We start from the raw sequence: 24,073 nt of genomic DNA on the forward strand, positions 1-24,073 counted from the left end.
TGTAGGCTACTTATTGAAAATGGGCCACAAGTAAGCCTCTGCAGCTGTGAAACATCACAGCTTCCCTTCGGATTAATTGATTGCTTTTCAAATTAAATGACAAAGTTTATCGGACGGTGAGGATTGGCTATATTGTTAGTATTTGTTGCTAATTTATTTAACAGCAGTTTTCTAATGGGTGATGAATTCACATGTTTTCAATGGCATCCGCTGTAAAAAGATGTATAAAGCTCCTAGATCATTTATAATTTCATACATTTCAATTTTCATGTTGTCTGGGGGTTTTTTATCTACTGAAATTTCTTGGAAATATATTTTTGCAGTGTTTTGTCAGCAGAACAATCAAAAAGCACAAGCCAAGCCACTGAATCCCTCACAGCCTCACTTTCATTCCTGTTTGATACATTAGAAAAGCCATGCATATGAAGCTGGTTATGTGATGCAAATGTCGAAATGTTTTAGTTTACAAATCATGTGCTATGTTCATAATTATTTCCATGCCAGGAACAGTTTTTAATCAATAATTTGCCCCCTGTAATCATATTTTGTGTACATAGGAATAATAGTTGGCATTTTACTGCCACTAGTGTTCATTTCAGCTGGAAACTGTAGTAAATTATATGTTTAGGTAAGTTTCTGGAGCTTTGCAAAAACGTAGGTGTAGGTTTTTCCAACAAGTGTTTTCTTTTAACAAATTGTTCGGCATGGGTGTGTGTATTATGATATCAGGTGTCGTCATGGTTTGACCGAGAACTAGGCTGTGCTGACATCTCCCAAAGAGAAATTTGAACATGTTTGGAATTCTGTGACGTACTGTAGAGAGGTTTATGCTAACAGTGACCAGAGGAACGCTTAGGAAACGTGAATAATTGGGTAACGTGCAAGCTCAGCTGAAACAATACAAATCATCAGGGTGTGTTTCTGTGTGTATGAACACCCTCTATGAAAATACAACAAGTGAGACACATGTATCATGCCTAGATGGACTCAAGTGCACCTCAAGTACAAAGCCAGAGTTGATATTTTAAGTTGGTATCCTCAAAATGGTTTTTAAAGGGATGGTTCACCATCTTGTCATTCCAAACATATATGACTTTCTTTCTTCAGCAGAACACAATATGATTTTTTTTTTTTTTTTGAAGACAGAACTAAGGTGGATGTCAAATACATTTTGTATGGCTTCAGAAGACTTGTATGTAGTGTAAAATATAGCATCAAGACTACTTTTTTTGAAAGCCTTAGTCTGAAGCAATTTACTGTAATTGCATGGAAACGGAACTATATTCTTGAGAACTCCTCCTTTTGTGTTCCATAAAAGAAAGAAGATCATACAGATTTGAAGCGACATGAGCGTGAGTAAATGATACATCAAGTTTCATCAGCTAGACTAGCTCTAAATCAGGTCTGACCAGCATAAATCAGCCTTTTTAATTTGATCTGTATTGACTTTTTTAACAATGCAGTGTTGTAGCTGTCTTGCATTGGGTCTTATCTCATTCTTGCCCTGTAATTTAAAGATCTCCAAAACACAGCAGGTGCACTGGCGTCGAATCAGAGGTGCCAACAGCACAAGCGAGATTGATTAGAGCTATTGGTTTTATGCAAACACTCAACATTGCACTGTTTCATAAATATATCAAAATGTTTAAGCACACTCGTTTTGGAGAGGACAGCAGGCGTGTAATTTCAGAATAATTTACTCCGTAATCAGCATCTGGGTTCATTGTTGTGTCTTGGAAAAGATGTGGAATTATGAAGCAGATGCTTAATGATAGCAGTTAAAGTTTTCAGATGCAAGCAGATCTTTGAGTTGAGAAAAGAGGCTTTGACAGGGTAGACTGCAGGAGTTCTCGGTGGATTTTTGCGCGTCTGCGGCTGTGATTTACTGGGGTAAAGAAGTAAAGAGAAGTTCAAGCAGAAAGGATTTGTTGTTTGCTTGAATTTGAATTCATAAGGAGGGCTTTAGGGCTTGCACAGATGCTGGGAACAGAGCGAATCGTTTGGCAATCATCAAAGTTGAGTGAAGAGAAAAATTATTTGAAGGTTTAAGTGCACTCACACACTTAACTCTGTAAATATGTACATGTGTTTGCGTGTGTTTTTATTTTTGGCAGTATCTTATCCCACAACCCCCAACAGCCCTTTTTAAAAGTGGACTGGCACACAAATCTCAGACTCATGCTCATATGCGCCTCAAACCATCTTTGCGTGCCAGGCCATACAAACCAATCTGGCTTTTGCTAGCACCGTTTTTCGCCACGCCAAGTCTGCTTAACCCACTTGACCTGATGCCAACCTCTGCCAGCTTACCCGCTGCCATTCAAAGCAGTCCATCCCTGGTGGCAATCCCTTTTTAGACCAAAGTCCTTTTCTCTGTCACATTACTATTCTAGCACTCGCTGCTGCAAACGGCTCATTGCACAAACTACAGCGGCGCTTAAATGTCATTTTTGGATCATTAGCTTTTTCTTAGGGTGTTTAAGATACAGTATGTGTCGCTTCCATTTGCAAATGTCATGACTTTTACTTCCAGACGCCCCTACTGATTGGTCTCTTTCAACTGTAATCCCTTTAAAGGCAGCATTAAAACTCACACACGCTTGATTGTGCCCCAGCTTACTGCCACACTGCTGGCATCTGTGAGATTTGCAGAAGACCATGGGCTCGTTGCAAATCAGTGTTTGCTTGTTTCGGTTTTGTTGTCACTAAGCTGACGGCATTGATTTGTCTGTTTGAAAACGCTCTGAAGGGTCGATAGAGTTTCTTTTGTGGCTGAATTGTGTGTTTGCGTGTGTTTGTCCTAAGTAAGAAAAAGTCAAAATGTGATCTCTTAATATCTTGATTGTTTGTCCTTGTTTTAAAACTGGGGTCCAAGTATACCCAAGGGTCGGAAAGGACTTAATGTTAACGTGTTATCAATTACATATTTTCACTAGTCATTATTAGGACATTTACCAATTTTGATATTATTAGTGTTTCATCTTTCATTATGGTTTCTAAAGACTCTTTGAAAAGTCATGATTAATAATATAATATATATTATTTTAAAATAGTTGAGATATACTAGGGACATATAAGATGGAGAAAATCTGGAGAATGAATCAATAAATAACATTACAAATACATTAATAAATAAGAATAAATAAGGTAATATAGATTTATTCTCCTGCAGATCTCTTTTATTAAATTGATAAAATTATAAATTTATTAAACATGAATGACCTAGATAGTAAAGTTCAATGGGGCAAACTTTGATGTTGGCTTGACAAAATTGATAGCATGAATTAACATGTTACTAGCATTTTGTAACACATTGATAGCATGATTTAGTGAGTTGTTAGCAATTTTAGCACACCGCTATCATTAATTAATGCTTTGCCAACATGAATTAACATGTTGCTAGCATGAATTACCACATTGCTAACATGATTATTGCATTTTTAGCATGTTGCTAGCATGTTTTTGCACATTGCTAGTATGAATTAGCATTTTGCTAACATGATTTAGCATTCTGCTAGCATGTTTAAGTACCCTGCTAGCATTAACACATTCCTAACATGAATTAACACGTTGCTAGCATGAATTAACACATTGGTAACACGTTTTAACACATTGCTAACATGAATTTGCATGTTTTATCACATTGCTTGCATTAATAAGCATGTTGTTAACATGTTTTAACATGTTGTTAGCATGATTTGTCATTTTGCTAGCATAATTTAGCACATTGTTAGCTTAAATTAGCACATTTATGCATTATTTAGCAAATTTGCTAACATGTTTAACCACATTGTTAACCCTGCTAGCATTAACACATTCCCAACATGAATTAACATGTTGCTAGCATGATTTAGCACATTTTTAACATGAATGAACATGTTTTAGCACATTGCTAGCATGATTTATCATGTTGTTAGAATGAATTAGCATGTTTGCTAACATGTTTTAGCATGTTGCTTACATGAATTAGCATGTTGTAAAGCCAACATAATGACTGGAATGAATGAATATCATTTAATTCTCCTGCAGATACATACATCATATATCATACAGTATTATACATACATAAGTATATATCATATATTTAATTATAATTATTCAGTGGGACAAACTTTGATGTTGGGTTGACAAAGCCTTGTCTGAAAATTTTAAAATTGCTAGCATAAATTAACACATTACTAGCATTTTGTAACATATTGATAGCATGATTTAGTGTGTTGCTAGCAATTATAACACACTGCTATCATTAATTAATGCTTTGCCAACATGAATTAATACGTTGCTAGCATGAATTAGCACATTGTTAACATGATTCTTACATTTCTATCATGTTGCTAGCATGTTTTAGCACATTTCTAGTATGAATTAGCATGTTGCTAACATGATTTAGCATTGACGCATTCCCAACATGAATTAACATATTGCTAGCATGATTTAGCACATTGTTAACATGAATTAACATGTTTTAGCATATTTTAGCATTTTGCTTACATGTCAAGCCAACATAATGACTGGAATGAATGAATGAATATCATTTAATTCTCCTGCAGATTATACATACATCATATATCATACAGTATTATACATATGCATTATACAAAAATATATATCATATATGTAATTATAAGGGAAAGAAAGAAACAATCAATCAGATTTGGCAAGATACCAAAGTATGTTTTCAGATTAAATATGAATTCAAACATTTTCACATGTTCTTAGCTAAGCTATCCCCATTCATTTTATGTCATCAGTTGTCTCATTTGTGTCTACTTAAGGACATGTAAAAGAAACATTTGAGACCAAGCAAATCCTTAAATAAAACTCTAGAGCTTTGAAAGAAGCTCTGAGCAATACATTTTAGTCTGGGGTGTTGTGTTACTGGGCAGGGTGCATTGAGGACACAGGGTGAAGTATGAGGACAGACCCAGAAAACCCCTTGCAGGAGTCCGGCCGGTCGTCCGCCCTACCTCCATGTGCTTGGCTCCCACCACAAAACCCCAGACAAGCGGTCACTTACCCCCAGGGAGCACAGATGTTCCTGGCAAAGATTTTCTCCTCCCCACACCTCCCTCCATCCTTTCCTCCCATTTTCCTCTCTTTCATCTGCAGAGTTTATTTTGCTCTATTGGCACAGATGACAGAATCGCTTCTTGTCTGAGTCATGCATGTTTGATTCAGGCCTGTGTTCCTGTGTTTGCTTGCTAAAGGTGAGTGCTGAGGTTGTCTTTGATGAGCACCAGCGTGGCTGGGAAACAATCAGTCCCGGTGGACAGAGGGCGGGCGGGGAAAACAGAGGTGTTAAAAGTTCATCAGCAAACTCTTCAAAAGCTCTCAGTCAAAGGTGCATGAAAGTGAGATGTTACATGCATGTCTGTTTTCTAACCGTTTTTGATGCGTATGAAGGATTGTGGAAATATTATTCACCACTGAACAACTTGGTATGGATGAGTAACTGCTCAGCTATAACAGTACTGCTAACTGCTATAACAGTAGGAGTACTTTGTTTTTGCAGTATGTTATGTTTTGGATGCTAGTGTGTCAGAGTCCCTATATAGCGTCGTTCAGACTGTCAGTCCAAATCTGATTTTTGTGCATATCCGATTGAAATCCGATCAGATTTAGCAAGTCTGAACAGCCAAAAACCACATGAAATGCGATTTTTACAAATCCATTTCGAGCTACATTCATATGTGGTTTGAAATCCTATTCAAATCGCATTTCTGTAAATCCGTTTTTAGTCTGACCTGCTCTGATCGGATTTCACGTGGTTTATGTGACATTCTCACGCAACATAAACGTCAGACATTGTTATAGGAACCATGCTGAAAATCGCTGCAGAAACAAGGCTGTGTTGTTTCAAAGTGCCAGACGAGCAGACATTTTTTTCTTTTGAAAACACCTCCATGTTGCGATTGTTGTTGTTGTTGCGTATGCCTACGAATGCAACGTCATTGCCATAGAAACCAATGCAGATATTCCTGAAAAAAGAAAAAGCGCCATGGACACACAAATCGGATCTGAACATTTGCGATACACAGTGTGGACATTAAAATTTTTAGATCAGATTCCAATCGGATACACAAATAATCGGATTTGGACTGGCAGTCTGAACAAGGCTTATAAGACTGCCTAAATAGCTTAACCAACAAGAAAGCCTTGGCCAACCAGCTTTATCTTCAAGATCATGCTTTATCTGTTACGTTTTACTGGTCCACCAGCACCAAACCAGCATAAACCACTCTTGACCAGCATGCAAATTCAGGTCTTTTCAGTTTCTTTCAAAGCAAGAAACTTTAGTTAAAAGTACAGCTCAAATCGAAGTTCAGTCAGGACCACTTAAGTCAAAAGTTACCAGAGACGGACTTTTTAGTCAATTATTTATTGGCATATTTTGCTGAAGTTACATTTGGCGGTATGGCTCTGTTCTAAATTCCCCATCCTTTTCATGAGCTCCAGAAAAGCTAAGACCGGGAACAGCAGCAGCTTCTGAGGACAACCTCCCATTTTTATCTGGGAGAGCAGCACAAAATCCCCCTATTGAGAACAGAGCATGCATCAATGACAACAGAATGACACTTAAGTTAAACACAAGTTTAAGGAGGAGCTGGGGGAGGAGGTGGGTTGCAAGCAGCATGCAGTGGAAGCAGCCAAGCAAGCAGAGAGACGGAACCTGCGTTTAAGTAATGCGCCTTATTTGAGCGTTGCCAATTGAGTCCATAGAAATCAGATCAGCTGATATGGGTGGGGTTGGAATTTGCGAATCAGCTGATAGCGGAGCTTGACTACGAGGCCTGAACTAACACAGAATGCTTGATTTGTTAGTTGTTCATTTGAAGAGTTCAGATGCAAAAGCCGCTAAATACCACCTCAGTCAAAAATTAGATAATGATATTGAGCGAATGCTCTCCGCACATAGTATTCGTTCATCAAATACTTTCACTTCAAATCCGCTAAATCCCAGCGTCAGCCCATTCAGAAGTACCGGTTCGTTCGCAGAAACTTCTAAACGCCACTTCCCTTTGTCAGCAAAAGCCTCTAAGTCCAAAGAACCAATCGGAAGTCGCGAATCGAATCATATGATTTCAAGATGAATGACGGTGTGTGTATGAGCCGCTTTCAGTTGCCGAGCTGCAAGTTTTTATCATGTTTTGTCCATCGTTACAGTGGCAATGACAGGATTTTGCAAATAGCAAGTAAACACAACAGTGTTCCTTTTGCTGCTGTAAAACTGACAGGAACTGACATTTTACTATGTCTTCTTGTCCAAAGAGGTGGATTTAGAGGATTTTGCATAAAAAAAGCACACATAGATTCGTTAAATACCAATGAATTGACTAAAGTGACATTTTTGAAAATAAGGCATTTCAATAACTGACAAATAACCTGTTCATTGCCATTAAAGTGAAATTACTGAACCTAAGCATAGTAGCCTGGTAAAAAAAGAAATGCTGATTTAAAGAAAATATATCAGATGGACTTAGTGGATTTTGCATTGGAACTCTTCAATTCTTCTTCCTACTACAGGTGGGCCGAGACACTCAATCTCAAGCAAAATACTAGATCATTTTAAATTTGCCCACACAGTGTTTTGGACGCCAAACAAATTCTTGCATCCCTGGTTAGTAGACTCAGTAGTCAGTGTGTTATATTAATTTTAAAGTCCCCTTTTAGTCAATAATTTTGTCCCTTAAAACTCATCTTTGTTGACCAAAATGACATATTTGAATGTTTTTTTCCTCTGAAAAAAAGTATTCATGCCTTAAAAAACCTTAAATGTAACTCTATACCCTTGCTTCTTTTGAATATGCAAATTAGCCCCGCCTCCACTCACTTGCACCAGCTCAGAGATCCACTTGGTCAACTTTACTGTTATGTAACTGCACAATGGCAATACAATGGTATTCTAACAATCAGTATCCTTACAAACACTTTGAACAATTTAGAACGTCAGTAGAGAAAGGCATATAGTTCATTATAACATCATAATATACATCATATACATAATTCACCCACAATATTGTTAAATGTGCCCGGTTTTTCATTTCAGCAGGAAAATACTCCAGGCTTCTCTAGACCCCCTGCTTCACAGCATAATTAATGATATGCTAAAGCCCACCTGCACGTTGATTGATTTTTTTTTTATTATTATTATTATTATTATTTACAGTTATAAACTGGAAATTTTGCACTTTTTACAAATCTAATTTATTTAGTGTAATTTTAGTTATTTAAAAAAACATATGCTACATGCCATGCTGTAATTACTGATTGTAACCTTGTGCTATAATTTTTCAGCAAAGAAGTGTTACACCCATTAACCTTATGATTATTAATGTTTTAATCCCTTCTTCACATGTATGCATACACTATTAATCTGCAGGACGAGTCACTTTCACTTTTAAAAAAAAAAAAACACAAATTCAAGGACATCCATTTATTTAATGTTCACATATTTATGAGTGCATAGCAAATGCGCACTTTGTTGTTCTGCTTGTTTGTTGGGGTGAGTCAGTAAACTGAAGATACCGGCAACAGACCATGAAGGATCTTCTGCAGTACTCTCCAGTGAGCAGAGCCCAGACCCAAATGAGCTTCATTTGCTCTCCTCTCAGATATTTCGCCTAGTCTTGTTCCCTGCCTGAGGCAGCCTCCCTAGACCGAGGCTGTCATATGATCATCTGCTGCTTTGCTGAACTGAAAGAGCCCAGTCTTTGTGTCCATGGCCGCTACAGTGACTGCGGTCAGGCTGAGGTCAGGCCCGGCGCTGTGTTGTTTATAATCATGTATCAGTAGTGCTGAATTATCATGAAATGTACCATATGGGTTTATGCTCAGCTGGCTTAGTGTTATATCGCGTAGAGGACTCGGGCGTGAATGCCACAGTGGAAGGTCATATGCTAATTTGCTTTGTTTTGTTGTCATTTTTTTTTTTTTTGCTTGTAGAAAATAATGCCATTAATGACTTTGGGAATTCGAATACTTGCAAATTTATATGCTTGGCTGGGTCATTGAGATTATGTACTGTTACTCGGTTTATTTGGTCTTTTTTCTCTCTCGTTACTCATTACTTTAAAAGTGGCTATTTGCTTAGAAAGCTTTTTCAAATTACTGCTGAAAAGAGCCCTTAAGGCCTGTTCACACCAAGTACGATAACTATAAAGATAACAATAAAGGTATAGTTCTCATTCTCAATATTAAAAAATAACAGACTTAACACCACAACTGTAACGATAACGGCACAGAGAAACGATATCCTTGGAATCACTTTCAGTACGATTTTATCCAGCTGATTGATGAATGATAAAAAGATTGACAGCCAATCAGAATCCATGCTGCTGTAACAAGCTTGAACATTTAAAGATTTGGTTCAGTGTTTTTTTTTCTAGGCTAGCAAATGTACTAAGCCGAGTAGCCTAAATTTTTCCTAAAAACCATTCAGTGACGGATTTAGGCCTGGATGGCCCAGGGCGGCACGGGGCACCCGCGCAAGAAAAAACAAACAAATGAATGCGCGATCGTGTTTTTACCGCTCATTTGCACGCAACGTCAATGATATCATGTCACTCGGTGGGTAAATTAACCTGGACTCGGAGTGTTCGCCCGGAGAAGACAACTCACTCAAAAGTATACGAGACGAAGGGATGAGGTGACGTCTGTAGGGACAGCCGGACATGTTCTAAATCAACGCTAAATTATGGTAAGGCAAAAGGTCTAAGCCACCGGAGGCCGATTTAAGTAATGTAAATAAATAAAAAGGAAGAGGGGAAAACATGCAAAAGATAAAGGCATGTATGCAGCTTACTCATATCGTAATAATAGTAGGCAAATAATAAAATATGGCCTATCACTTATGTTATGTTGCTTGCTATGCTATTGACCAACAATATTCATTTTTCCGTTCAACTAGCTTAACCAGACAGTAAAATTTTGTAACATGTAATTTTTTTTTTTTTTTTAAACGTAATAACCTACTTTAATATTTTACTGTAAATTTGTGCAATTTTGTAGGATTTATGGTATTTTGTTTAATTTATTTGCCCCAATTTGTAATAATTTAAGTATATACATTTATATAAAATAGCAAAATTTTATGTTAAATCCACTTTAATAAAGATCTGCATTTCTAAATTTCATTCATAGTGATAAACATGAAAAATGTGCCTGGGTTTAGTGGACGATTACTGCCATCTACTGGAAAGCAAACAATGAAATTAAAATTAAAATAACATGAATTTTTTAACTACAGCCACTAGATGGCTAGAGAATTAATCAATGGTTCACATTATAAAATCATTATTATAACTATAAAAATAACTTTATATCAAATTTTAGAATTTTTTTGTACTATCATTTGTACTATCATGGGTATTTGAAGATATTTTTGAAAAATACAATTATTTACAAGGTTGTAGAGAACAGTGCGCTATTGCAGACTTATATACTGAGATTTTAATTACATTATTTTAATATAGTCAGTCGTGAATTAAAGTGGGCCGGTCTAAGGCATGAAACTGCAGGGCTGAAAATGAGTCCCAATCTGGCACTGGATGGTTTCAATAATTTTAATATTTTCTGGTATATCTAAGTTAAGTTACAAAGGAGCGCTGTTGACATAGACTTAGCTAACGTTAGATACAGCAGGAGAGAACGCAACGTTAGCCAGCTAGCTAAAGCGCTGGTGAAAATTATTAGCTAACGCTATCGTTTTTGAGGAGGTAGATTTTGAGGTGAGGGGACTGACAAGGCAGAAGGTAAAGTGGTTCGCCGTTCTATCAATAAGCAGACCTGCCAACCTGTACGCAATTTGCGTAGCGGATACGCATTTTGACTTAAAAGTACACTGGTACGGTTTGTCACTCTAAACTACACAAAAACCTGGTGACGCCTCTGTGCATGCGCAGTAGTCAGATCAAGCAACAGCAAAAGAAGAAGAGTTCGGCCAATCATAGCGCTAGGTTCTTCCCCCATATAGCAAGTGGGGATGATTGACAGATGCGTAAAGCCTATCATTAAAAAGAGACTGAAAATCGACACCAATAAAGATTCCCTCAATCCCCCTTCATAATACTTAGTAAGGAGGCCATAATAATTTTTGACTCATGGCTGAAGTTAAGTTTCTCCAGCTCTCCCCAGGTTGGCAAAAAAAGCATCTCAAAATGCATCAGATTGATGCTTTAAAATATGGAATATTTAAATTTTTCTTCAGGGGGGGCATGCCCCCGGACCCCCCTAGAGGGGTAATATCCTTCTCCTAATATCCTGCTGTACACAACTCTTCCACTTCCATTATGCCGCGCGACATGGCCTCGCCCACTTTGTTGCGTGTTCCTGAGGGTGGGTTTTGCAGGGTTTATGATGTCACCAACCCGGGAAGAAGCTCGTTGTAGTCCAAACCGGTCGTTTTTGTAGGCATTAAACTGCCATAACTTTAAAAACAATATCTCCGTTTGCATTGAACTTTCAGCGCTGTAATTTTGCAGATACTGTTTATGCTCAAGCAGCAACATTACACACTAACTAAAGTTAAAAAAGTGAAATCGCAATGAACCACCCCTTTAAAGTGACAGACAAGCACGTGCTTAGAATAAACAGAGTGATATTGTCTGCTGGTGTGGACACTAATACAGTTATCTTAGTTATCTTTATAGTTATCATTCTTGGTGTGAACGGGCCTTAACAATAACGATAAAGATATAGAGGAATGATATCATTGGGATCACTTTCAGAACGATTTTTTTCTAGCTGTTGAACACTAAAACATTGACAGCCAATCAGAATCCATTCAAATTTAAGGGCTCGCGCATATAAAATGGCAGATGGCATTGTGGAGAAGTTAATCGCCGAGGTTCGGAAAAAGCCACCGTTTGACAAGTCAAACACTCTGTGCAAGGATACTTTAAAGAAATATATTATAAATTTATACTCTTGGAATAAATGTTGAGAAGTATTAATGGAGATCATTATGCCAGGCTAGCAAATAGTGCAACATAAAATTACCTCAGGTATCCAGCGCTAGTTTCAACAACATTGTCTTGCTTCTTTTGAAGTTGCAGTGAAAATAAATAAAATAAAATAAAATAATAAAAAAACAATGTTTAATTAATTTTATCTTTCCTTTTTAATCTCTCTTTGTGGACAGGTACCCATTCCCCACAGTGTTCAGTACATGTAGTAAGAAGGATCTGGTGGCTAGTCTGGAGAAGGGAGTGGGCATGTGTTTGTATAATATGCCTGAAGTCAAAATGCTCTACGGGGGACAGAAATGCGGCAACGGATACATTGAGGAAGGAGAGGAGTGTGACTGTGGAGAGCCGGAGGTATGAAAGACTAATACACATCAAAGACCTTTGTGCGTCACTACAAAGCAGACCGCTCTTCTAGCTGTTAGGATTAACAGACCTGAACTAGTTCCATATCTAGTCTTTAGTTTTGTTTGGGATTTGATATGGTCGGTTTAATATTCACAGGCCAATAGCTTTCACTCTGACTTGTTCTCAAAAGCTGTTCCTGAATTGACAAATATTCAGAAACAACACAACATGCTAAATTTTTTATAAATATAAAATAGGATACATACAGTATATCATTATGCACTATACTTACTGAACATAAATGGAAAAATGTGAAAGAAATCTCAAACAAAGTACAAAAGTGACTGCCATGTTGCTAATCTTATTGCAGTTACTGCAGGGTGTCTTTGAAATGATTCATAGAGTGAAATTCCATTTACTTTTGGATCATTGCTGCACTAAAAAATGGAAAACTGTTCTGCAGTTTATCAAGAAATGATATCATTAAATCAACACAAATCTGGTCAAATAAATGTTGTTCCTATCTGAGCCATGGTGCAGTGGGTTACTCATGTGTTTGGCCCTGTTTACACCTGGTATTAAGATGCGTTTTGGTCGATCAGATCACAAGTGGACAAGGGAAACACATTCCCATTTACACCTGAGCTGCGTCCGAAATCACGTACTGTTGAGTAAGTACTACGTTTGAATTTAAATTTACTTCACGACCATTAAAAAAATGTATGTTCTATATAGTACGAATGCGTGTAGTATGCATGAGTTCATATGTACTACAGTGGGTACGGAAAGTATTCAGACCCCCTTAAATTTTTCACTCTTTGTTATATTGCAGCCATTTGCTAAAATCATTTAAGTTCATTTTTTTTTCCTCATTAATGCACACACAGCACCCCATATTGACAGAAAAACACAAAATTGTTGACATTTTTGCAGATTTATTAAAAGAGAAAAACTGAAATATCACATGGTCCTAAGTATTCAGACCCTTTGCTCAGTATTTAGTAGAAGCACCCTTTTGATCTAATACAGCCATGAGTTTTTTTGGGAAAGATGCAACAAGTTTTTCACACCTGGATTTGGGGATCCTCTGCCATTCCTCCTTGCAGATCCTCTCCAGTTCTGTCAGGTTGGATGGCAAACGTTGGTGGACAGCCATTTTTAGGTCTCTCCAGAGATGCTCAATTGGGTTTAAGTCAGGGCTCTGGCTGGACCATTCAAGAACAGTCACGGAGTTGTTGTGAAGCCACTCCTTCGTTATTTTAGCTGTGTGCTTAGGGTCATTGTCTTGTTGGAAGGTAAACCTTCGGCCCAGTGAAAAACACCCCCACAGCATGATGCTGCCACCACCATGCTTCACTGTTGGGACTGTATTGGACAGGTGATGAGCAGTGCCTGGTTTTCTCCACACATACCGCTTAGAATTAAGGCCAAAAAGTTCTATCTTGGTCTCATCAGACCAGAGAATCTTATTTCTTACCATCTTAGCAAACTCCATGTGGGCTTTCATGTGTCTTGCACTGAGGAGAGGCTTCCGTCGGGCCACTCTGCCATAAAGCCCCGACTGGTGGAGGGCTGCAGTGATGGTTGACTTTCTACAACTTTCTCCCATCTCCCGACTACATCTCTGGAGCTCAGCCACAGTGATCTTTGGGTTCTTCTTTACCTCTCTCACCAAGGATCTTCTCCCCCGATAGCTCAGTTTGGCCGGACGGCCAGCTCTAGGAAGGGTTCTGGTCGTCCCAAACGTCTTCCATTTACGGATTATGGAGACCACTGTGCTCTTAGGAACCTTAAGTGCAACAGAAATTTTTTTGTAACCTTGGCCAGATCTGTGCCTTGCCACAATTCTGTCTCTGAGCTCTTCAGGCAGTTCCTTTGACCTCATGATTCTCATTTGCTCTGACATGCACTGTGAGCTGTAAGGTCTTATATAGACAGGTGTGTGGCTTTCCTAATCAAGTCCAATCAGTATAATCAAACACAGCTGGACTCAAATGAAGGTGTAGAACCATCTCCAGGATGATCAGAAGAAATGGACAGCACCTGAGTTAAATATATGAGTGTCACAGCAAAGGGTCTGAATACTTAGGACCATGCAATATTTCAGTTTTTCTTTTTTAATAAATCTGCAAAAATGTCAACAATTCTGTGTTTTTCTGTCAATATGGGGTGCTGTGTTTACATTAATGAGAAAAAAAAAAGAACTTAAATGATTTTAGCAAATGGCTGTGATATAAAGAGTGAAAAATTTAAGGGGGTCTGAATACTTTCCGTACCCACTGTAGATCAGCCATGTTGTTACTGTCACATGACCTACCAGCATTTGGTTACGTCCCTTCAACTCTATTCACAAATCCTCTCCCGTAGCCTCACAGGATAGTAAAGTGTCCATCGTATGCACACTTCAGAATCTCGCCGGAAGTAGTAAGTCATCCAGGTACTTTTCACCTACTGTTTTTTGAATACTATGAATTCAGACATACTACTTTGTTCGCATACTATATAGTAGAGAAGTATTCGATTTTGGATGCAGCTCTGGTGTTTTAATCCATCTCTTTTGTCCACTTTCAACCACTTCTGTCCTGATTTCTTTGAGGGGAGAGTCTATGGGCTGGTAAATGTATGGCTTTGTTCAAATCTTTTGATCTAATGGTCAGAATAAGCTCATGCAATTTACATATGAACGTGCCTGTAGATGACGGAAAAACAGATCAGCAGCTTTCATTTCGGCTCTGACAGCCAGAAGACCACGCCGAAAGCTGTGAGCCTGTGTTAGAAATCAGGAATGGTGAGAGAACATTGTGCTTGGTATGTTTTTTGTCTTCAAACCAAACTTGGGTCTTCAGCCATTCTTTAAATCCCGTCTTGCTAGTGTGCTTCCCATAATGTTTATGCGTTAGGTCAGAAGGTGGAAAGTAGGCGGTCTTTTGTGGCTGTTCAAACACATTCAAATGTATGAGTGTTTATACTACGAAAGCAATCCAGTTGAATGTGTTTTCAACTACCTCTGGAAGTGGTGGAAAGTTTCATAACGTTTTACACCCCTTTTACACCTGTATTATGTCATCCACTTTTGATAAGATTGACCAAAACACCTCTTAAACTCAAGTGTAAACACGGCCTGTGTGGCATAAAAGAGCTGTTAGGGCCCAGGTTTGAGTCCAGACTGCGTCATCTGTGCAGCCTGATCCCTTTCCACCTCTCTCCCCCCTTCCTGTCTGTCTCCACTGTCCTATAAATAAATGCTAAAATGCTCCCTAAATATCATGTAGTAATGGAACTGGAGACTTCAGAAATGATGTATGTAATTTAGATGTCATGGAGACATATTATATCAGTGTAGACCTAAGGAAAAAAAGCCTGGCCTGAACTTTAAAGTCTAGGATCTTATTATGGGGAAAAGTTTGTTTGAGAATGACACCCGTGAGCTCGGGTGATCTCACCAGGGGGAATGAGGGAGGAAGTGGGTAAAGAGAAGAGAGGAAGCCTAGCTGCAGGTCTTGAGTGTTGGGTTGAAGGAATCATTTCACACTGGCTGACGATAGTTTAGAGAAAACAACAGGTCTGTAAAGAGATTTTTGTGCCTCTGAGGAGCAGTTACAGCCAGCGGACTGACCTAACCCAACCCAGCCCTTCAGCACCTCTCCCACTCCACACCAGGACCTTGTTAAAGAGGGAAAGAGGAGAGAGAGGAATAAAAAGTAGTTTTTGAAAGACATTTCTGTATGAAATAAAATTTTAGTGCTTGAGGTCTTAATAAGCTTCTTGTGTACTTTTAGAGAAGAACAAAGTACTTTGCATCACTACAACAACAAAACAATAGATTTTCAGTCTTAAAAATTCAGCTCTCTCTCTCTTCCTCATCCTTTTTCTTAAGATAAATGTCCTCTTTCCTTCAATTGTGCTAGGACTCTGAGGTTCCCATCACTTCCAGTCTTGGGTCAGTGATGATGTCACTCACGTACACACATGAACGCAGTTCACTGATACCAAGAGTTCAGAGTTTCAGAAAACTTTTTTTTTTTTTTTTTTCTCAAAATCAGAACAATGCATGGACCACTAATTTAAACCAGACATGTCAACACACTCACATACACAAACCTACAGTAACGTTTCCTTTTTTTTTTTTTTTTTTTTTTTTTTGTTACCATGGATACAAAGAACTGGTTGAGAGGAGGGAATTTCCTAAAAGAATACATACTCCACACCTGGAACTAATATCGAATGAAGTAATCATACGGGACCGCTGTTCAGAGTCTTTGTTGTTGCTTTCCATTGTTTTTCAGTAACCCCTAATTGTCTAATGTCAAATTAAAGGGGTCATATCCTGTGCTAATGTAGTGTTTTATTTTTCCACTGAAGTCTACTTATAATGTTAGTCAAGGTTTCTTGCACCAAAAATGATTGTAATTTTGCTTTTCAGACATTTTTTACATTTATCTACCTTCTTTCTGACCCATAGACATAAACAGCCCGATTTAAATATGTAACTGATTACTTGTTTTCTTTGCTTATTCTGCGTGCTTATTTATTTATTTATTTATTTTACTTTGCTTGTTTTGCTTGTTTTTTTCTGTTTACTTTGCTGGGGTTTTTGTTTTGGTTGTTTTTGTTTGTTTATTTTGCTTGTTTTGTTTTTAGTTTTTGTTTAATTTGCTTGTTTTCTTTCTTTTTTGTTAACTAAAAACAAAACAAGCAAAGTAAACAAAAAAGAAAGAAAACAAGCAAATTAAACAAAAACTAAAAACAAAACAAAATTTGTTTAATTTGCTTGTTTTCTTTCTTTTTTGTTTACTTTGCTTGTTTTGTTTTGTTTTGATATCTTTAGATGTGTTTACTTGGCTTGCTTTGTTTTGGTTCACTTTTTGCTTTGATTTTTGTTTTTTGGGTGTTTTTTTTTTGTTTGTTTTTTTTTTTTTTCAACGACACATTTCTAAATTCTTTCTGACCCTTAAAATTAAAGGTAACACTTTATTTTAGGATTTAATTCTCACTTTTAATTAGTTTCTTATTAGCTTGCATATTACTAGTATATTGGCTGTTTATTAGTACTTATAAAACACATATTAAAACTTTATCCTGCATGACCTTATTCTACATCCCTTAATCCTACCTAATACCTGAACTTAAATGCTACAAAAACTACCTTACTACTAACTATTAATAAGCAAGCATTAAATTAGAAGATTATTGAGGCAAAAGTTGTAGTTAATAGTGAATATGTGTCCTTGTACCTTCAAGATTTAAATGGTTAAATGTTATGATTGACTTAACTTTTTTGCATGTAATACAATGACACATCCATTCAGATCCACTGTCATCCTTGTTACCTTTAGGAGTGTCTGAACCCCTGCTGCAATGCTACCACCTGCACTCTCAAGGGAGATGCTGTGTGTGCCCATGGACAGTGCTGTGAAGACTGCCAGGTACTATTGTAAATCTCTCCTGTCCCTCTTTCCTTATTCATTTTTGTTCTCTGTGTGTAAAATTAAGGCGTGGAAATCACATTCTCCTTGCCCCATTAATAAGTGCAACATGAACCGACATTTGTGCTCCAAACATAGACACTCAGTTTCCTCTCAGGCCTCCAGACACATAAATCAGAGCGCTCAGCTCACTTACTTGCAGAGGAAAGAAGCCAGACCAGGGCCCTCTGGGACAGACCCCAGAACAGGGCTACATGGTCACACAGACTTTACAACAAACTACAAGTTTTCAACCTAGCGCTTCATTAATGTTGATAAAATGAATGTTGATTAAAAAAATGTTGCCACTTTTTTTAACCATATTTTCTCAGTGCAACTTTTCTATTACTTTTATTTTTTTTTAACTGGGTAGAGACAACAGTACGGAGCCCTGCACATGACATATTGGAAAAAAATCTGTATATATCGTGGCCACGAATTAACAGTTTGAGCCCAGTCAGCCCACGAATTACTAATATGTTCATTCCCTCATTTTATGTAAATTTTGTGCACAATAAAATAATTTGTTCCCTCGTTTCACTAAATCGTGGCCATATTGTAATAATTTGTTCTCTTGTTTTACTTAAATCAAAATGAGGGAGCAGATTAATAAGTTATGGGAACAAATTCTTAAAGGTGCTGTATATAATTTTTTGAGTGTACTAAAGCATAAAAACACCATGTGTTTGAAGATGGTTCACATACTTGTTTCATTCCGTGTTGAAAGTCTGTTTTTTGTTTTGGTCTGAGTGGTCTACTGTCGATTTAACCAATAGTAATTCCAAGGTCCCTTTAAAACAAATCATTTCACTTGGCAGCCATCTTTGAAACACCTCTCAGGAATGCAAGTGCAGCTCCTATCTCTTTGAATGGGAAAACATCAAATTCTCCAAAGCTGTTCGCCAAGCTTTTGATTAAGTTTTATATTTGAAATCACCAATGAAATCTGAGAACAACTATATTATAAATTTTGTTTCTAAATGCATGAATCATGACAAAAAATGGCATTTTTCAAGCAGTCCTAAGTGCGTCTGACTGTTTCTATAGGAGCCAGAGCTTCTAACGGCCACTGCAGTGATGCGATGACTTTATCAATCAGCGATTGGCTCTTATTTAGAAGGCGGGACTTATTCCGCCATATTGCGCATTGCACTTTCTCCCATTCATAATAATACGAGTGCACCGTCTTTCTATATAGTCTTTGGTTTTTCGACACCCCGGGTTGCCAGTTGGCGGAAAACACAGCGTATTGCAGCCATGGAAGCCAGCAAACAAACTCGGTCAGAGATCGCAGATTCTACCCGACCTAAAAAACCTCTCCATCCATCTAAAAATCTCTATGAGTGGGAGCATATTAAAACATGGATAAACATGGATAACATGGATAAATCAAATCATCATCTTACAGTGTGTAAGTCTCCTCGCCTTTCATTGTCAGTTGTGCTCGCTCCTGTTGCACGTCCTCAATTTGGCAACCCGCATGAGCGTCGAGTCTGAGGAGGAGGGGGTGGGGAAACAACCGTCTCCCATATTTTGAATTTGGACTGCCGTACCCATTTCAACCACTAGCTGCACCTTAGTGCACACTGCACCTTTCGTGAGACAAGGGAAACGAATTAGTAAATTGTGGCCATTATTTACTAAAACGGGAGAACAAATTCTTACATTTTTGTCCACCAGTCAAGTGTGGTGCTCTGTACATTTTTTTTTTTTTTTTTTTTTTTTTTTTACCTGATGTAGTTCATGCAAAGCTTGTCTCTGCATGACTTTTGGTTTATCTCACAGTGCCTGCATTTCTCTTTGCTTTATTTGGAAAGAAATCACCCTTACGTGAAGCCTTTTGTTATTCTGTGTGTGTGCAGTTAAAACCAGCTGGGACTCCTTGTAGAGAGTCCAGTAACTCCTGTGACTTACCTGAGTTCTGCACCGGTACCAACCCCCACTGCCCTGCCAACGTGTACCTGCACGATGGGCATGCGTGCCACAATATGGATGGTTACTGCTACAATGGCATCTGTCAGACTCATGAGCAGCAATGCATTACTCTGTGGGGTCCAGGTTGGTACCACCGTAAATTTAAAATGTGGATAGCTGCAGGGTTCCTGGGCTTATTTTGATGACCAAAAATTGATCGTAGTATACTGCAGATATACGCTTCATTAATCATACATTTTTGACACTGTAATTCTATATGTAATCATTGTCTTGCCAGAACTTCCCGTTCAGTTGTGCTTGCATTCATACAGTGAGCTCAAGTAGTATGAAAGCTCACACTGATTGCTGTTATTTATTCCATATGTCTGTTCATACTCCTTTCCAAAAGGATTCAGGCCACAGTCTGACATATATTATCCTTTCATCTGTTTTTGATTTATATACAAGCTCAAACAAGATGGAAGAATTGTACAGTGTCATATTTCCATCTCTGACAGTGGGCATATGCTGTCTTATTTTTATTCTCTCTCTTTTCCAGGAGCGAAACCTGCCCCGGGGATCTGTTTTGAAAGGGTAAACTCTGCAGGTGATCCCTATGGAAATTGTGGAAAAGACTCTAAAGGCTCCTTTGCTAAATGTGAAGCAAGGTACAGTCAGATCACAATACAACAGCACTTGAATCTTTAATCTTTAATCTTTTACGTAAAGTACAATTTGCTACTTTATAAATTCTGTTTTGTTTTGCTTCAATTCATTTTGTTTTATTTTGTTTTGCTTCTTATGCTTTTCTTTGCCTTTTTTGTTTTGTTTTGTTTCCTTTTGCTTTGATCTGTTTTGTTTTGCTTAAGTTTGCTCTGTTTGCTCGATAACTAAAATGAACACGTTTTTGTTTTGTTTTGTTTTGCTCATTCGTTTTTGTTTCCTTTTGCTTTGTTTCATTTTTCTTGTTTTCTTCTTTGTTTAATGCAGTATTGGGTAACTCTTTATTTTACAGTGTCATTGTTGCGTATGTTACATGCAGTTACTATAGTAATAACAATAAATTATGCATAATTAACCCTAAACCAAACCAAACCAAACCCTAATCCTAACCCTATAGTAAGTACATGTACAGGTAGTTACTTAATATTACCCAGTACTTAAATCTGTGATTACAGTGTAACAAAGACACCTTAAAATAAAGTGTAACCCAATATTGTTTTGCTCAGTTTGTTAAACGACCTCTTTGCTCAATTTTCATTTGTTGTTTTACTTGGTTACACTTTATTTTAAGGTGACTTAGTTACATTGTACCTTCTCAGATAAGTACTGAGTGATAATAATTAACTACATGTGCATACTATAGAGTTACGTTTAGGGTTTGGTCTAGGGTTAGTTACTTGTAATTGTGCATAATTTACCGTTACTACTATAGTAAATGCATGAAGTCACCTTAAAAATAAAGTGTTACCTTTTATTTATATTGTGCTACTTTAGCAGTATAAATGCGTAGCACAAAATTAAAATTGAGGACCAGTGACTGACACAGAAATTACAGGATAGAGGTTCTTTCCATGACACACATTCTTGAAACAAAAGAATATTAATCTAAAGAATGATGAGTGTGAAATGATGAATAGTGTTGGTTAAGGTTGTCCTGATTCATTCATGTCACTTGCTGTCTAATTATTATAGGATGGCCCATCAAACATGTTGTAATGAATGTAATTTTATTAATTTCTTTACAGGCGTGACATTATTATTCTCAGCAGCAGAGGCAGCCCTATGGTTTTGTGTGTAATCTCTTGTCACTATTAATTACACTCTCTGTTCCTCACATGAGTGAGAGGGTGTAAATGACGAGAGACAACACAATATCCTCTGTTTTTCACCCTTTTTATCATCTTATCCCATTTATTCTGTGTAAAAACATTTAGCACTGTTGTGTGCCTCACTGTGTTTTGTCCATGTGTGTGTGTTTATGAAACAGGGATGCTAGATGTGGAAAAATTCAGTGCCAAGGAGGTGCCAATAGACCAGTGATCGGAACCAATGCAGTTTCCATAGAGACAAATATACCTCTGCAGGAGGGCGGCCGTCTTCTGTGCCGTGGAACACACGTGTACCTGGGTGATGATATGCCTGATCCGGGACTGGTATTGGCAGGCACTAAGTGTGCTGAAGGAATGGTACAAGAATAAATCATCATGCAACATATCTGCTAGAGATTTATTGTGTGATCAAGAAATTATGATATTGGTAGACTGATATATTTCAGCCACGCTGATGAATGCAATGATATTTGGCCATTTTTATTGCCATTGACCATTTGGTGTCTGTTTTGCTGATAACCTCCTAAAAGTATTATTATATTATATTATATTATATTATATTATATATATATTATATTATATTATATTATATTATATATTATATTATATTATATTATATTATATTATATTATATTATATTATATTATATTATATTATATTATATAAAAAATTGAGTTAAAATGAGTAATTTAAATAATTATATATTTCATGGTCATTTTTATCTAATTAATCACACATTTATCTAATTTTGAAATTATTCTATTCTAATTTGTATATATATATATATATATATATATATATACAGCTCTGGAAAAAATTAAGAGACCACTCCAAGTTCAGAAATTCAGAAATCAATGTTAATTGGTCTTAACATCTTAATTTTTTCCAGAGCTATATATATATATATATATATATATATAATATTATTATATATATTATATTATATTATTATATCATTATTATTATTAGGGATGCACCGATAAGAAAATTTATTTTTATATATTTTTGAGAGCCTGATTACAAAAATACAAAGGCAAATAATCCATTGGCTGTAATATTTAATATCGGACAAGTTTTCTTATTGGGCCAATAAAGATAACATTAAAAAAGAACATCATATATCAGCCAATACCGATATGGTGGCCTATATATATATATATATATATATTAATTAATACAGTTTATTCACTATAGTTTAAAAAATGGTAATAAAATATGACAAGATCTCAGAGTTAAACTGTGTCAGAAATTATCTTAATTATGTCAAAAAACACTTAAGCAAAACATGGTCAGGTCAAAGTGTCTGAATAATTTTTGGTTCCAAATTGTTTATCAGTTTTACTGATAGTCAACTATATGAAGAATTTTTGGATATAATATGTCACAGTTTATTTTATTTTGCTATCCTCACTTACATAAATGAGTGTATAGTGTCCTGCACCTACTAGTAAAAAAATATGAAAAAATTATATTATATCTAAAAATTATTCTTTTGACAGTCCTCATTTTTAATAGTAAGAAATAAAACCCAAAACCCATATTTTTGTACTTGGTTTAATGTAATATAATTTTATTTGGTTTAATTTTGAGTAAATGTCTCATTTTCTCTTTTAAATATTTATATAACTTGTCATTATATTGGCCACCCTAGCTCTTAGAAACCCAAATCAGTCAACTACTAGTCAAGGGCAATAATATAAATGTTTAATTTCAGTTGATACCTATTCAGTGACTTAACCTGCACTTCTCTTTCTGTCTCTCTCATCATAACAGATCTGTTTGAACAGACAGTGTCAGAATGTCAGTGTGTTTGGAGTGCACAAGTGCTCTGGGAAGTGTAATGGAAGAGGGGTAAGGTTGCTTCCGCTCTGTCAGTTACATTTTTCTTAAATCTGCAGGGAGAAGTTTTTTCTCTGACATTAATTATCAGACATTAGGCTCTGATTTGAGTCAGGAATGCTAATAGTAAATGAACACAAATGATTAACTCTACTGAAAGCCCCGCCCTCCACAGATATGTCCATTTCATTACAGTATAGTTGTTTGCCAAAGTGGACAGCATATGCCCATAACAGCACTTAGCTAACGAGTAGCTTCACTTGATCTAGATTACTGCAAACATTGAAATTGCAGTTAAAAGCACAGATAAGACACTCATTCTGGACTAAATTAGATCACAGCTTAACCTTGTGTCAGTCTTGGTTTTTCATGGAAGATTAATACATAATGTGGATATTTAAAGGGATAGTTCACGCTAGTGAAGACAAGACCACCTAAATCGAGACCAAGACCAGACCAGCTCTCCTTAAATTCTTCTAAAAGATCCACATTTACTTCCTGAGAAATGTCTTATATTAAATCAATAAATACTATTAGAATAATAAGACACTGAATAGAGCTGTTTAAATGAAATTACTAACAACAAAATGCATCTTTGCAATGCAGAGGAGGCACAGCAGTTGAATTGGTACAATTACTGCATACTGCATAAATGTTGAGATTAATGTTTAAAAGATAACATTTTGTGTATTGAACATATGTATAAAATCAA

At 36.8% G+C, this 24,073-nt stretch overlaps 1 protein-coding gene across 2 annotated transcripts in view; it reads left to right on the top strand.

Moving 5' to 3' along the window:
* Window positions 1-24,073, top strand: part of adam12b (ADAM metallopeptidase domain 12b) — a 125,137-nt gene that overhangs the window by 81,174 nt on the left and 19,890 nt on the right. For both annotated transcript variants that reach the window (XM_048191792.1, XM_048191793.1), the window contains exons 12-17: window positions 12,140-12,317; window positions 17,648-17,737; window positions 19,639-19,834; window positions 20,250-20,358; window positions 21,681-21,879; window positions 23,296-23,373. In XM_048191792.1, the coding sequence (XP_048047749.1) occupies window positions 12,140-12,317; window positions 17,648-17,737; window positions 19,639-19,834; window positions 20,250-20,358; window positions 21,681-21,879; window positions 23,296-23,373 (850 nt within the window). The remainder of the gene's footprint in view (window positions 1-12,139; window positions 12,318-17,647; window positions 17,738-19,638; window positions 19,835-20,249; window positions 20,359-21,680; window positions 21,880-23,295; window positions 23,374-24,073) is intronic.

The sequence above is a fragment of the Megalobrama amblycephala genome, linkage group LG5 (assembly GCF_018812025.1).
Source record: "Megalobrama amblycephala isolate DHTTF-2021 linkage group LG5, ASM1881202v1, whole genome shotgun sequence".
NCBI classification, from domain to species: Eukaryota; Metazoa; Chordata; class Actinopteri; order Cypriniformes; family Xenocyprididae; genus Megalobrama; species Megalobrama amblycephala.